General features: G+C 44.5%; 1 protein-coding gene across 1 annotated transcript in view; it reads left to right on the top strand.

The window, feature by feature from the left end:
* Nucleotides 1-15,000, top strand: part of mpdz (multiple PDZ domain crumbs cell polarity complex component) — a 65,094-nt gene that overhangs the window by 5,713 nt on the left and 44,381 nt on the right. Inside the window, exons 3-15 of the mRNA XM_030779463.1 lie at nt 12-91; nt 625-771; nt 862-1,032; nt 2,221-2,394; nt 2,613-2,822; nt 3,990-4,109; nt 4,536-4,697; nt 5,738-6,076; nt 6,704-6,818; nt 7,034-7,232; nt 11,545-11,583; nt 13,941-14,036; nt 14,220-14,312. Coding sequence (XP_030635323.1) covers nt 12-91; nt 625-771; nt 862-1,032; nt 2,221-2,394; nt 2,613-2,822; nt 3,990-4,109; nt 4,536-4,697; nt 5,738-6,076; nt 6,704-6,818; nt 7,034-7,232; nt 11,545-11,583; nt 13,941-14,036; nt 14,220-14,312 — 1,945 coding nt within the window. The remainder of the gene's footprint in view (nt 1-11; nt 92-624; nt 772-861; nt 1,033-2,220; nt 2,395-2,612; nt 2,823-3,989; nt 4,110-4,535; nt 4,698-5,737; nt 6,077-6,703; nt 6,819-7,033; nt 7,233-11,544; nt 11,584-13,940; nt 14,037-14,219; nt 14,313-15,000) is intronic.

Below are 15,000 nucleotides of genomic sequence, written 5' to 3'. Positions count from 1 at the left end.
TTTTTTTTCAGGAGCGGAGCTGAGCTGTGAGGATGAAGAGGCTCTGGTGAGAAAATGGCAGAAGGTTCTGGGCCCCAGTAATGAAGTGATAGTGAGTCAGTTTGTTTTTTTTAACTTCTGCAGAAAACCGTTTTCTTAGCTTTTTTTTGATCCTCTAAAGATCAAAATCTTTGTGAGTGGCCTTCGAGTGCTTTTGAGTTCCGACTTTAATGGGTAAGACGAGCTGTGATAAGCGTGATTTACACGTGTGCGTGACCACGCTCTGCGGTACTCTCTGTCATCTGACACTAAAGCAGTATTTGGATCAGAAGTGTTTTCTGGAGCTGAAGGTCTGTGTGACCTCTGATAAAGAGAATCAGTCTGTCTTCTGAGCCATACTTTAGATAAGCCAAGAGCTGCCGCATGACACAGATTCACAGAATTTTTAACACCCCCACAGCCTACACGCAAAAGCTAAACTTACTGCAGTTCTCAGAGGATAGGCTTTTGAGGAAAACATTTCCCTTTTTAATTAATCTGTGTGCGTGTGTGTGTGTGTGTGTGTGTGTTTATAATGCTTGCGTGCGTGTGTGTGTGTGTGTGTTTGTAATGTGTGTGTGTGTGTGTGTGTGTGTGTGTGTGTAGGTAGCACAGGTGGAGAAGTTCAGTGAGTACAGTGGACTGGGCATTAGTCTGGAGGCCAGTGGTGGTCATCACTACATCCGTTCAGTTCTGCCTGAGGGACCTGTGGGTCACTGTGGAAAACTCTTCAGTGGAGATGAGCTACTGGAGGTCAGACAACACACACACACACACACACACACACACAGAACTCACATGAATTTACCAATTACCATGTCTCACTTTGTGTGTGTGTAACAGGTAAATGGGATATCCCTTATTGGTGAAACTCATAAAGAGGTTGTGAGTATTCTGAAGGAACTCCCTGTCTGTGTCTACATGGTCTGCTGTAGACCCGCCCCTCTACCACCAACTGACGGCCAGACTGGCCAATCAGAACTGGAGGATATGGCCACAGAGTCTACAGTCAAGGTATGTGAGGTAATATAAAGTGTAAAGGTGCCTTGAGCCCTCTGTGAGCCTCACTGAGGACTGATCTTCACGTTTACTCTGTGCTCTCTGAGTAAACCTGACACTGCTCATCCTACGAGCAGCTCAAACAATGTTACATCTCTCACTTAGTGAAACCTCTAAAGAACCATTCATTTCAAAATTCACCTGATAGTGTCTGGCTCCAACACTAACCACAAACACACACACACACACACAGACAGACACACACACACACACACACACACACACACACAGTCAGACAGACAGGCATACACGCACGCACACGCACACACACACACACAGTCAGACAGACAGGCACACACTCTCACACACGCAAGCACACACACACACACACAGTCAGACAGACAGGCAGACACATATACACAGACAGACATGCAGTAACACACAGACGGGCAGAAACAGACAGGCATGCAGTAAGAGACAGACAGAAAGACAGACAGGTCGCACAGCTCTGTGGTGTGTTCTGATAAGTGCAGTTATAAGACAGACTGTGCTTGTCATTGCAGTGCTGTGTGTTCAGATGGGAGGCACTTATTAAGATGTGTGAGTGCAGTGTGTTAAAATAACTCATTAGAGATGCTGAAGACATTTATCATGTCTCAGTCTGTAATAAATTCATCAAGTGATAATTTAAGTGTCTTTGAGTGTGTGTGTATGTGAGTATGTGTGCATGTGAGTCATATTGCCCAACTTTATCTCGACTCATATGTAAATGTGACAGGCCCTCTGTTAAGATAATAATCAGGTCAGATGTTTTAATCCTGTGTTTTGTGGTGAGAATACTGGGAACATTGCTTATGTTTCACTCATCAGACCACTCCATCTAATATACAGCAACGTTCTCAGATTAGCATGGATTAGGATTAGTATTGGGATTAGCATGCAGGTGGACAAATTATTAATCCCAGTTTGTCTCCGGTGACACCTACAGTGTAAGAAGCGGACAGGAGACAGTGTCGAGAGCAGATGTATTCTGCACCTCACCCTCAGTTCCACGCCTGCTCTTAGATTTCACCTGCTACAACACCTAAGCACCGCTCTCCACCTCCTCTCATGCATGTTTAATCTGGGAGTAATATGTGTGAGCGCTCCTTGGTTTGAGAATCATGAGAAGATTGTAATGAATATTGTGGTCTCTCGCTGAAGGTGCACAGAGAGCTCGATCACTTCCTGGTTTGCAGCGAATCAGAGGAGGCAGTGGTTGGTCATGTGATGGAGGATGTTGTCACTTCCCCGTTGGCGATGTGGGAGTCAGAGGTCCAGACCATCGAACTAGAGAAAGGAGAGAGCGGCCTGGGCTTCAGTATATTAGACTATCAGGTGAGAGAGACTGTGTGTGTGTGTGTGTGTGTGTGTGTGTGTCTGTGTGTGTGTGTGTGTGTGTGTGTGTGTGTGTGTGTGTCTGTGTGTGTGTGTGTGTGTGTGTGTGTGTTGAGGAGCTTTGAAAACATGGGTGCCCAAACAAACAGACTGAATACTGGACACGAGAAGGTACTTAATCATGTCTTTGTGTGTGTGTGTGTGCGTGTGTGTCACAGGACCCTATGGACCCGGTAAAGACAGTGATAGTGATCCGGTCTCTGGTGCCGGATGGGGTGGCGGAGTTGGACGGGCGGCTGTTGCCAGGCGACCGACTGATGTTTGTCAATAGGACGAACCTGGAGAATGCGAGTCTGGAGGAGGCGGTGCAGGCCCTGAAAGGGGCCCAGTCAGGAACAGTACACATAGGCGTGGCCAAGCCGCTGCCTGTAAGAGCCATCGCCATCATGACAGAGACGCACGTGTGTTTTCAGCTGTGTCTGCGTGTCCGTGCACACGTGTATGTGTGTGAGTGTGTGTGCGTGTGCGTGCATGTGTGTGTGTGTGAGTGTCTGTGTGATTGCGTGTGTGTGTGTGTGTGTGTCTGTGTGTGTGTGTGTGTGTGTGTGTGTGTGTGTGAGTGTCTGTGTGATTGCGTGTGTGTGTCTGTCTGTCTGTGTGTCTGTGTGAGAGTGTGCATGTGTTTAGTTGTGTGTGTTTGTGTATCACTGGCTGTCACTGGCTCTGTAACTGGATGCCTGTATGGGTGGTGTGAATATTTTACACAGTGCCAAAGCTGTTGAAATTGTAGCAGTAGCAGTAAGTGGCTTTGTGCAGCATCTGTTACTGAGAGAGAGATTTTGCTCTTTTCATTGATTAGATGATTCTGGCACCTCTGATATGTTTCTCTGTCTCTGATATGTTTCTCTGTCTCTGATATGTTTCTCTGTCTCTGACATGTTTCTCTGTCTCTGACATGTTTCTCTGTCTCTGATTTGTTTCTCTGTCTCTGATGTGTTTCTCTGTCTCTGATTTGTGCTCCTCACCAGATATCTGTCTAGTGAGGTGGACAAATTGGTTTAAGGCCTTTGTTTCATGAAAACACAGCATTTTCCCTGCTTCCTCTGTGCTGGAGTGATCCAGAAACCTCTAAAAACTGTTGGTCTTCTGGATCCTACATATTTACAACATTTGTCTTTAGTGTCATTTGTAAAATGTGTGAATGATTCGGTCTTCGTTTAAACCGCCTTCGGAGTGAAAGCACTAACCGAATCCTTGCAGGTTAGTCACATGACCACGTCACATGACTATGTCTCGACGACTAGACTGAGTGGTCACAAACCTGTCTGTCTGTCTGTCCTTCAATCTGTCTGACTGTCTGCTGCTTTCCCAATCACCGAACACAAATGACGATGTTTTAAAAATCTCATCATTCAACCCAGAATACCTCTAAGAAGCAAAATTGACTTGCTAACAGACATTGCACTACTAACATGCAAAATTCAAAGTGATTTTTTTTAACACATTCCAATCCAATCAAATTCCAAAAGCAAATCCCAGAGTATAGAGAAATGGATTTGGTTTTTTAGCCAGAGTTGCTGCCCTTTCTTTCGCAGAGCGAGGATGATGAGGGTGATTCTTCCTCAGCAGACTTTCCCTTCATCCTCTCGGCTCTGGTTCTGAGAGAGAAGGAGGAGGATGAGGAGGAGCTGCTGTTCCGCGCTGAACCCGCGCTGGTCTGTGCCTGCGAGGTGAACCGTTACCGGACAAACAACAAATAAAAACAAACAAACAAGTAAACAAAAATAGAAGTTATAAAAAGAAAGAGAAAAAGAAAGAGAGAAATGGAAAAATCTGGTGGCAGTGTTTGTGGTGCAATGTTCTGTCAGTGGAGATAGCAATGGGCTGCAGATGTGTGAGTTGAGGGTGAATGTGAGGTGTGTTAGTGAAAGCAGTGTGACCCTGAAAAAGGTCCTGTGACCTCTGACCCTGAACAGAAATTCCCTCTTTCAAGACGAGGGCAAATTAATTATGGCTGTGTAGTCAGTCAGTTTAAATTTCCGTTCTTTAAATTGAGCGGTAATTCCCGGTGGGAAAAAGGTCATGTCCATTTCTCTGAATTCGCTGTGCTGATGAAAACCCATCCCCACTGTGTCCTCCAGATTGACTCCACTGACACAGATGTGTCAGATGAGAAAAGCTTGGAGCGTCATTTTGCTGGTGACGAGGACGACACCCTCCAGGCATCTATGATCGCCCTTCACGGGAGCACCTGCAGTGCCGATCTGTCCTATCAGAGAACAGCGCTGGCCTCCACGCCCAAGGTAGGGGACCTCGCTGTCCAATCAGAGCCAGACTCCGCCTGAGTAACGCCCAGAATTTATCTTCAGTTAAACTGTGACTTGGCCAATGCATGTCAAATGTATTATTGTTATTGTCAATAATAATTTGTCGCAAAATGTGTTTGATTTTATTTAGATAACTGAAGTAATGTAATACAGGAATACAGACGTATTTTGATATGTATAGGTTACAGTCCCTCTAGTGTTCTGTAGATCAGTAACCCCACTGTAGTGTCCAGCTGGTCCAGTGAGCTGTAGTTTCCCCTGTCTGTGTGCTCCTCACCCCTCCCTCACCCCTCCCTGTGACCGTATTCTCCCCGTAAGTGCCATTAAATGAAGTACCCTGCGTTTCTGACAGCCAGGGCGAGACGTCTCTCTCTCTTTCCGGCGTTTTCCGTGGCTCACTAACGGCTCTCAGCTCTGTAATTTGTGACTATATTGTTGTAAGAGCCATCAGCATGGATTTTTATTCCAGTTTTTATAGTTCCCTCTTGGATGTTGAAGAAATTGCAGCAGAGATTCATTGCTACACTGTGTAGGCTCCAGTGAATCAGCCCCAGAGAGGGAGAGAGAAAGAGAGAGGGAAAGAGAGAGAGAGAGAGGGAAAGAGAGAGAGAAAGAGAGAGAGAGAGAAAGAGAGGGGGAAAGAGAGAGAGAGAGAGAGAGAGAGAGTGGGAAAGAGAGAGAGAGAGAGGGAAAGAGAGAGAGAGAGAGAGAGAGAGAGAGAGAAAGAGAGAGGGAAAGAGAGAGAGAGAGAGAGAGAGAGAGAGAAAGAGAGAGGGAAAGAGAGAGAGAGAGAGAGAGAGAGAGGAAAAGAGAGAGGAAAAGATGGATGATGTTTTATCAAATGTCTCTGAAGCACCAGTCAGTTCCCAAGCACTGCGGCCCGTGATCATTGCTGCCCTCTGTTGGTCAGGGTTGAAAGTTCAGGGGCAAAACATAGAGGAACAGTCTTCCTGCATCTGGATCAGTTTTGTTGCAAATCACATGTAACTCGACGCGGCGTTATTTGTTTCACCTAGCGTAACGCTCATCTGGATTCGTTTATGGAAAACCCCTTCATAACGCCATCCGTAATTGATGACGACACTGAACCGTTTAGTCCGGAGGAGAAACCAGTCTGTGCGACACTGGAAATGACAGCGCGGAGACTGGGTGCGGTCTCCTGCGACAGGGCCTCTGAGCACCACTTAGGCCAGATGGAGAGTCTGGAGGCAGAGGTGGGGGAGGCGGGATTCTCCAGAGCTAGCCCCGCCCCCAGCGATAAAGACCAGCCAATACTGACTTTACTGAATATGGCTGACTTTGGGCAGGGCCTGGGTGAAGAGCGTTGCCCTGGAGACGCTGAAGACTTGGAGAAGGTAATGTGCTCACGGCTCTCCGTCCGTCTGTACCAGTCTTAACGCTAATCTGTTTCACCTGCTCCACTGTGTCTCAGCACTGCTGAACCAACACAAGTCATTTTAACACATGCAGTTAATATATATATCAGTTAAAGAAGAAAATTAGTAACTGGAGTCATGTGAAGAAGATGAACCTTTTATTTTGGGGTATTCTTGGCACATGAAGACTCAACACCAAGAGGACAGGAGTAAAAGAGAGTTGCACACAGCATGGCCTCCCATCTCATAGTCCTGTATGATTTGCTGCCTCTCCCCCCCTGTAGATCCTCCTGTATAAAGCCCTAGGCCTCTCCCCCCCTGTAGATCCTCCTGTATAAAGCCCTAGGCCTCTCCCCCCCTGTAGATCCTCCTGTATAAAGCCCTAGGCCTCTCCCCCCCTGTAGATCCTCCTGTATAAAGCCCTCGGCCTCTCCCCCCCGTAGATCCTCCTGTAAAAAGCCCCCCGGCGGACTCACTAACCGCCGTGGCTCCTACAGGAGCGTTTTATCTACCTCATCATGCCGTCCCTCCCAAAAGTTTTTTATGAATTTGCTTTCAGAGTTTTTGTTTTTTTCCCCCTGCTTTTATAAAACTCCTCTTCTTCAGGTTCAGGATCTCCTCAAAACGGCCGAAACAGTGGAGGGAGCAGATGAACAGGAAATGACTCCGGGGAGTAATTTTGAGAGGACGATCACGGTGGTGAAAGGGAACTCCAGTCTCGGTTTGTTCTTCTCCTTCTCTCCTCTGTCTTCTGCCTGTCGAAATTCAAAGTCAGTTTTCACTGTTCTCACAAATATTCACATTTCTGTGATGGACCTGTTAGTATAATGGAGGATGATATTATTGTAGTAACAGGTGGGTAGCGAGGCTCTGTGTGACTGTGTGTGAGTGGATTAGATGTGTAATAATGATGCAGTGATGACTGGACTTGTCTAGGGATGACAGTGAGTGCTGGAAAGGATGGTTTGGGAATCGTGATTCGCAGTATCATCCACGGAGGCTCTGTCAGCAGAGACGGGAGGCTGGGCGTCGGTGACCTCATCCTGGCCATTAATGGAGAACCCACAGCCAACCTGACCAACGCACAGGCCAGAGCCATGCTACGCAGACACTCTCTCATTGGCCCTGACCTGGGGTAAGGCTATGATACACACACACACACACACAGTCTCACAAACACACACACGCACACAAACACACACTCACACACACACACACACACACACACACACAGTCTCACAAACACACACTCACACACACACACAGACACACACACACACAGTCTCACAAACACACACACGCACACAAACACACACTCACACACACACACACACACACACACACAGTCTCACAAACACACACTCACACACACACACATACACACACACACACACCCACACACACAAACACAGACACAGACACACACACACACACACACACACACACAGACACACACACACACACAGTCTCACAAACACACACACACTCTCACACACACACACACACACACAGTCTCACAAACACACACACACACACACACACACAGTCTCACAAACACACAGACACACACACACAAACACACACTCTCACACACGCACAAGCACACACACACACACGCGCGCATGCATGCACTTTAGACTTGTATATGAGTTGTGGTCCTTTGTGATTGATGTGGTGGATGAATTTCTCCTTTAAAGTTGATTCTGTCTGTTACTTTTGATGATTCTCTGAAAATGATTCTCTGTAATCTGAACCTCACACAGAATTGGTTTTTTTTCGAGCATGGAAGTTTTTTGTAAGTTAATATTGTATAGACAGTCTTTTAGCTGTACGGAGGAAACTCCAGCTTTATGCATGACAAATACTGCACTGCACACGACACAACCAATCAGTGAGCTGCGTGACAGGCGCTGAGACTGTGTGCAGTGAGATGGGCTTTACACAGAGAGAGAGAAGTCATTTTCATATCAGACGGCACCAGTCTCTGTCAAAGTCAAACAGCCAAGTTCCCCCTACTTTAATACAGCTATGAGTCCATAGAGTTCTAGTACCTGAGTCCACAGCTGGGCCGTGGAGAGTTCTCAGAGACACAGCAGTGGTAGAGAGACGATGATGAGCAGGTGGTTGTGGGTTTGACTGATGTTGATTACTGTTGCCTGTCGGTTAACGAGGCCTTGGAACCCTAAGGCTCTTCAAGGCACACGTGACCTCTGACACTGACCTTAAGCAAAGTAATAACTGCTGTTGTGACCGGTAATGTCCAGTATTATAATAATACCAGTGTAAACAGTCATGTCTGTGTGAAAATATGGGCATTAATGGTATTAACTGGTTACCTGCTGCTCACTGATGCCTGTGGGTAAACACAGATCAGTGAAGCAGTGACTGTCCCCCACAATATTCCCTCATTTAGATAATGCTCCTCTCTGCCAGTCTCTCAGTGTCATTACTCCCTCATCAGTCTCTCAGTGTCATTACTCCCTCATCAGTCTCTCAGTATCATTACTCCCTCATCAGTCTGTCAGTGTCATTACTCCCTCATCTGTCTCTCAGTGTCATTACTCCCTCATCAGTCTCTCAGTATCATTACTCCCTCATCAGTCTGTCAGTGTCATTACTCCCTCATCAGTCTCTCAATGTCATTACTCCCTCATCAGTCTCTCAGTATCATTACTCCCTCATCAGTCTGTCAGTGTCATTACTCCCTCATCAGTCTCTCAATGTCATTACTCCCTCATCAGTCTCTCAGTGTCATTACTCCCTCATCAGTCTCTCAGTGTCATTACTCCCTCATCAGTCTGTCAGTGTCATTACTCCCTCATCAGTCTTTCAGTGTCATTACTCCCTCATCAGTCTCTCAGTGTCAATACTCCCTCATCAGTCTCTCAGTGTCATTACTCCCTCATCAGTCTTTCAGTGTCATTACTCCCTCATCAGTCTCTCAGTGTCAATACTCCCTCATCAGTCTCTTATCATTACTCCCTCATCAGTCTCTCAGTGTCACTACTCCCTCATCAGTCTTTCAGTGTCATTACTCCCTCATCAGTCTGTCAGTATCATTACTCCCTCATCAGTCTGTCAGTGTCATTACTCCCTCATCAGTCTCTCAATGTCATTACTCCCTCATCAGTCTCTCAGTGTCAATACTCCCTCATCAGTCTCTTATCATTACTCCCTCATCAGTCTCTCAGTGTCATTACTCCCTCATCAGTCTTTCAGTGTCATTACTCCCTCATCAGTCTCTCAGTATCATTACTCCCTCATCAGTCTGTCAGTGTCATTACTCCCTCATCAGTCTCTCAATGTCATTACTCCCTCATCAGTCTCTCAGTGTCATTACTCCCTCATCAGTCTCTCAGTGTCATTACTCCCTCATCAGTCTGTCAGTGTCATTACTCCCTCATCAGTCTCTCAGTATCATTACTCCCTCATCAGTCTCTCAGTGTCATTACTCCCTCATCAGTCTCTCAGTATCATTACTCCCTCATCAGTCTCTTATCATTACTCCCTCATCAGTCTCTTATCATTACTCCCTCATCAGTCTCTCAGTATCATTACTCCCTCATCAGTCTCTCAGTGTCATTACTCCCTCATCAGTCTCTCAGTGTCATTACTCCCTCATCAGTCTCTCAGTATCATTACTCCCTCATCAGTCTTTCAATGTCATTACTCCCTCATCAGTCTGTCAGTGTCATTACTCCCTCATCAGTCTGTCAGTGTCATTACTCCCTCATCAGTCTCTCAGTGTCATTACTCCCTCATCAGTCTCTCAGTGTCATTACTCCCTCATCAGTCTCTCAGTGTCATTACTCCCTCATCAGTCTCTTATCATTACTCCCTCATCAGTCTCTCAGTGTCATTACTCCCTCATCAGTCTTTCAGTGTCATTACTCCCTCATCAGTCTCTCAATGTCATTACTCCCTCATCAGTCTCTCAGTGTCATTACTCCCTCATCAGTCTCTCAGTGTCATTACTCCCTCATCAGTCTCTCAGTGTCATTACTCCCTCATCAGTCTCTCAGTGTCATTACTCCCTCATCAGTCTCTCAATGTCATTACTCCCTCATCTGTCTCTCAGTGTCATTACTCCCTCATCAGTCTCTCAGTATCATTACTCCCTCATCAGTCTCTCAGTGTCATTACTCCCTCATCAGTCTCTCAATGTCATTACTCCCTCATCAGTCTCTCAGTGTCATTACTCCCTCATCAGTGTCTCAGTGTCATTACTCCCTCATCAGTCTCTCAGTATTATTACTCCCTCATCAGTCTCTCAGTGTCATTACTCCCTCATCAGTCTTTCAGTGTCATTACTCCCTCATCAGTCTCTCAGTGTCATTACTCCCTCATCAGTCTCTCAATGTCATTACTCCCTCATCAGTCTCTCAGTGTCATTACTCCCTCATCAGTCTCTCAGTGTCATTACTCCCTCATCAGTCTCTTATCATTACTCCCTCATCAGTCTCTTAGTGTCATTACTCCCTCATCAGTCTTTCAGTGTCATTACTCCCTCATCAGTCTCTTATCATTACTCCCTCATCAGTCTCTCAGTGTCATTACTCCCTCATCAGTCTCTCAGTATCATTACTCCCTCATCAGTCTCTTATCATTACTCCCTCATCAGTCTCTCAGTATCATTACTCCCTCATCAGTCTCTCAGTGTCATTACTCCCTCATCAGTCTCTCAGTGTCATTACTCCCTCATCAGTCTCTCAGTATCATTACTCCCTCATCAGTCTTTCAATGTCATTACTCCCTCATCAGTCTTTCAGTGTCATTACTCCCTCATCAGTCTGTCAGTGTCATTACTCCCTCATCAGTCTCTCAGTGTCATTACTCCTTCATCAGTCTCTCAGTATCATTACTCCCTCATCAGTCTCTCAGTGTCATTACTCCCTCATCAGTCTCTTATCATTACTCCCTCATCAGTCTGTCAGTGTCATTACTCCCTCATCAGTCTCTCAGTGTCATTACTCCCTCATCAGTCTCTTATCATTACTCCCTCATCAGTCTCTCAGTGTCATTACTCCCTCATCAGTCTTTCAGTGTCATTACTCCCTCATCAGTCTCTCAATGTCATTACTCCCTCATCAGTCTCTTATCATTACTCCCTCATCAGTCTCTCAGTGTCATTACTCCCTCATCAGTCTCTCAGTGTCATTACTCCCTCATCAGTCTCTCAGTGTCATTACTCCCTCATCAGTCTCTCAATGTCATTACTCCCTCTGTCAGGATTACACTGGGCTTCAGTGCCTTGCTCAGCAAAGAATTCAAATATTAGGATGCAAACCCACAACTGTTTGGTTTTTTAGGGAAAATCGCGTGCCTGTGTCTGCCTCGGTGTCTGTGGACTAAGTGTTTCTCAAGTGTGGGGTTCAGATTAAAGCAGCTCTATGTCCAGTTCACACATGCCGAGGGCAGAGTTCTCTAAATCACTGTCCATGTTCTAGATCGTCAGCTGCTGAGGAGGAGCAGTGTCCCTTTTATGTGTGAGTATAGCAGAGTGCAGTCCTCAGGCAGCTCCGCTCTTTCATTTGGATTGAAATCTTCCTGTCTGTTCTCATAACTCCCTCACTCTACGCAGAGCTTTATCCAGACAGGCTCCACACTCAAGACAGGCAACAGCTCTTCAGCTGTTTATTAAAACTTCAATTCCCATGCTTTTTATCACCAGTATACTGCAGTAAAATCTTCTCCGTTAATGATCAGTGAGTCAAAGGAAAATACAATAATCCTAAGTGAGGAGCAGCTTGTTCTGTTCTCATTTAAACTACCGATCAATCATATGTTTATAACTGTGAGGGATAAAGACTATTCTTAGAACACATGGACTGCAGTTTGTGATGTGTCCGTCTGTGTCCCACGATCGCTCTCGACTGCCTGCATCTGGATAAATCTCATACACCAGTGTGAACCGTCACATCCCTAACACACACACACACAGTCACAAACACACTAACCACGGTTTTCCCTCCTGTTCTCTAACACGCTCCCTCCATTAACTCACCTTTCTGTGTGTGAGGGGCCTTCCATCGCTATAGTAACAGTATCTGTTTTGGCTGTCTTTGGTGTACTCACCCCATCACTCAATAATCCACCCGGTGATCTGCCAGTGGGACCTCGAATTCTCACTGACGTTTCGCTCTGGTCGTCTGTTTAAACCATTCACATTAGATCTGAATCCCACAGGGAATCATGTCTTTATTAACTGTCTGTGTAGAGCAGTGATGGCCGACCTGTTTTAATGAGTAAACTATATAAAAGGAAACCATGCTTAAGGAAATTAATTTTTAATTTTTTTACATGTTAAAATGAATCAACAGTAAAATTCACTCAGTGGGACACTAGCCTGCTCAGGTTTAGGATCTCAGTTCTGGGGTGAGATTTCCATCAGTGACAGCGTTCATCTTCCTGACTCAGAGACAAAGATCATGCCCAGAGTTGCTAAACACTTCATAAATAAACACTTCATAAATAAACACTTAGTTTGTGCTGCTCAGCTGATGCATCAGTCAGTTCATCCTGCAGTCGTGAAGGATCTTCTCAGACAGTTTTACTGTCCGAACCATACTCTGTGGTTCTTATGAAAATTTACAATGAGTAGGTTTGTTCTTCTGAGAATCAGCGCGTGAAAATATCTCAGTAGCTTAGCACTTAAGATTTTACTATTATGTAAATTATCTAAAAAAAAACACACACACACACAGCGGGAAATGAGTAACTGATTAAAAACACTTCCAGTTTTTATTACTTTACTGTTTTATCAGATGTCTGTGGACTGTAGGTTGGCCAACACTGCTCCTAAGGCAGGATCTCAACTGATTCACAATTATTCACCCATTTGAATCGATTCACATTGATTTACTCACTAACGATATGTCTGTCCAACGTAATGGGATTGGATGTAAAATCACCTGTATTGATCTGAAATGATTCACTCATTCATGCCTTAGACTCAGTTTCTGCATGTTTTCACTTGATTGTCAGATGAGGTTTTGACTCACCTGCATTAGATCTGTCATCTTCACTTTCTAAACGAGTCCGTTTTTATAAGAATCGATTCTCAGCATGGCTCCTGAGTTGGTCGCTTGATTCCAGACAGACAGAGTGAGGGATTTACAAACTGACTCTTCAGTTTTGTGGAATATATTCTCTTTACAGTCAGCGCTGGCTCCACATCAAAAAGTGATTTTAAAATAACGATTTGTTCTGATTTGGCTTCCGTTTGCCTAATGACAGAGAGCATCTGTTTAGAAAAACGTTGAGACTTTGTTGGCAAACTCACCTTGGGCAGGGATGAGGACACTGACAACGGCTGTCAAACACAGCAGAAAAACGTGAACAATAACACAGCGTTTGGCAAATAAACATAAACACCTGTTTACGTATTAATACCTGTTTGATTTGTCCTTCACATGGTGAATAGGCCATATTTAGACATATTAATACCTGTTTGATTTGTCCTTCACATGGTGAATAGGCCATATTTAGACATATTAATACACTGTTTGATTTGTCCTTCACATGGTGAATAGGCCATATTTAGACGTATTAATACACTGTTTGATTTGTCCTTCACATGGTGAATAGGCTGTATTTAGAGATATTAATACACTGTTTGATTTGTCCTTCACACGGTGAATAGGCCATATTTAGACATATTAATACACTGTTTGATTTGAATGAGATTCAGATTATGTGCTGATCACACATCATGGAGCAAGTGGGTTCTTATGCACTTCATTGTGTCATGGTCTCTCTCCCTCTCTCTCTCTCTCTCTCTTTCTCTCTCTCTCTCTCTCTCTCTGTGTGTGCGTGTGTGTGTGTGTGTGTCTGTGTGTGTTAGTATCACATATGTTCCGGCTGAATACCTGGAGGAGTATAGAGCCAGTCTACAGAACAAGGATGATGTTTTTACTCTGGATACTCCAAGTACCCCACGGTAAGACACACACACACACCATCTCTATCTCATTTGTTTTCTCTCTGATACACTTACACACACACACACTCACACTCACACACACACACACCCACAGAGTTGACAGATAATGTGCATGGACCACATTCCAGCTGTGTGTTTGTTGTGTAACACTCTGTGTGTGTGTGTGTGTGTGTGTATCAGAGGTGCAGCCGAGCTTCCAGAGAGGGAGGAGGGAGAAGGAGAGGAGAGTGAGCTGCCAACTTCAGCTCTGAGTAACTGGAACCAGCCCAGGAGGTGATTACACCACACCCATATACATATATATATATACACATATATATACATACACACATACATATATACACATATATACATATATACATATACACATATACACATATCTACACACACATACGTATATACATATACATAGATACATACACATATATACATATACACATACACATATACACATATATATACATACACACATACATATATACACATATATACATATATACATATACACATATACACACACATATATACATACACAAATACATATATACACATATACACATATACACATATATACATATATACATATACACATATGCATACACATATATACATACACACATACATATATACACATATATACACACATATACACATACACATATACACATATATACAGTCTTCCTCACAAACATCATGCTAACTCACTCAGAGAAACATCACAGTGATTCACCCGGACAAACTTACATTTCCTGTTGCTATCCCTTCAGAGAAAATGTTAAAAAAAAAAGCTAATTCACACAATCAAAAACACAGACATGTCTTGCATCCTGTCTCTAACTCATAAAGACATGATAATTAGTCAATTTTAAAGTTGCTTTTTACAAAGCATCTGTTCGGAACACTGTGATCTTGTGAAATCAGTGTGTGTCTTAAGGTTTGTGTGTGTGTGTCTTAAGGTCTG

This window comes from Chanos chanos, chromosome 7 (assembly GCF_902362185.1).
Source record: "Chanos chanos chromosome 7, fChaCha1.1, whole genome shotgun sequence".
NCBI classification, from domain to species: Eukaryota; Metazoa; Chordata; class Actinopteri; order Gonorynchiformes; family Chanidae; genus Chanos; species Chanos chanos.
The sequence above is the reverse complement of the archived record's forward strand: the minus strand, read 5'-3'. Positions and strand labels throughout refer to the sequence as shown.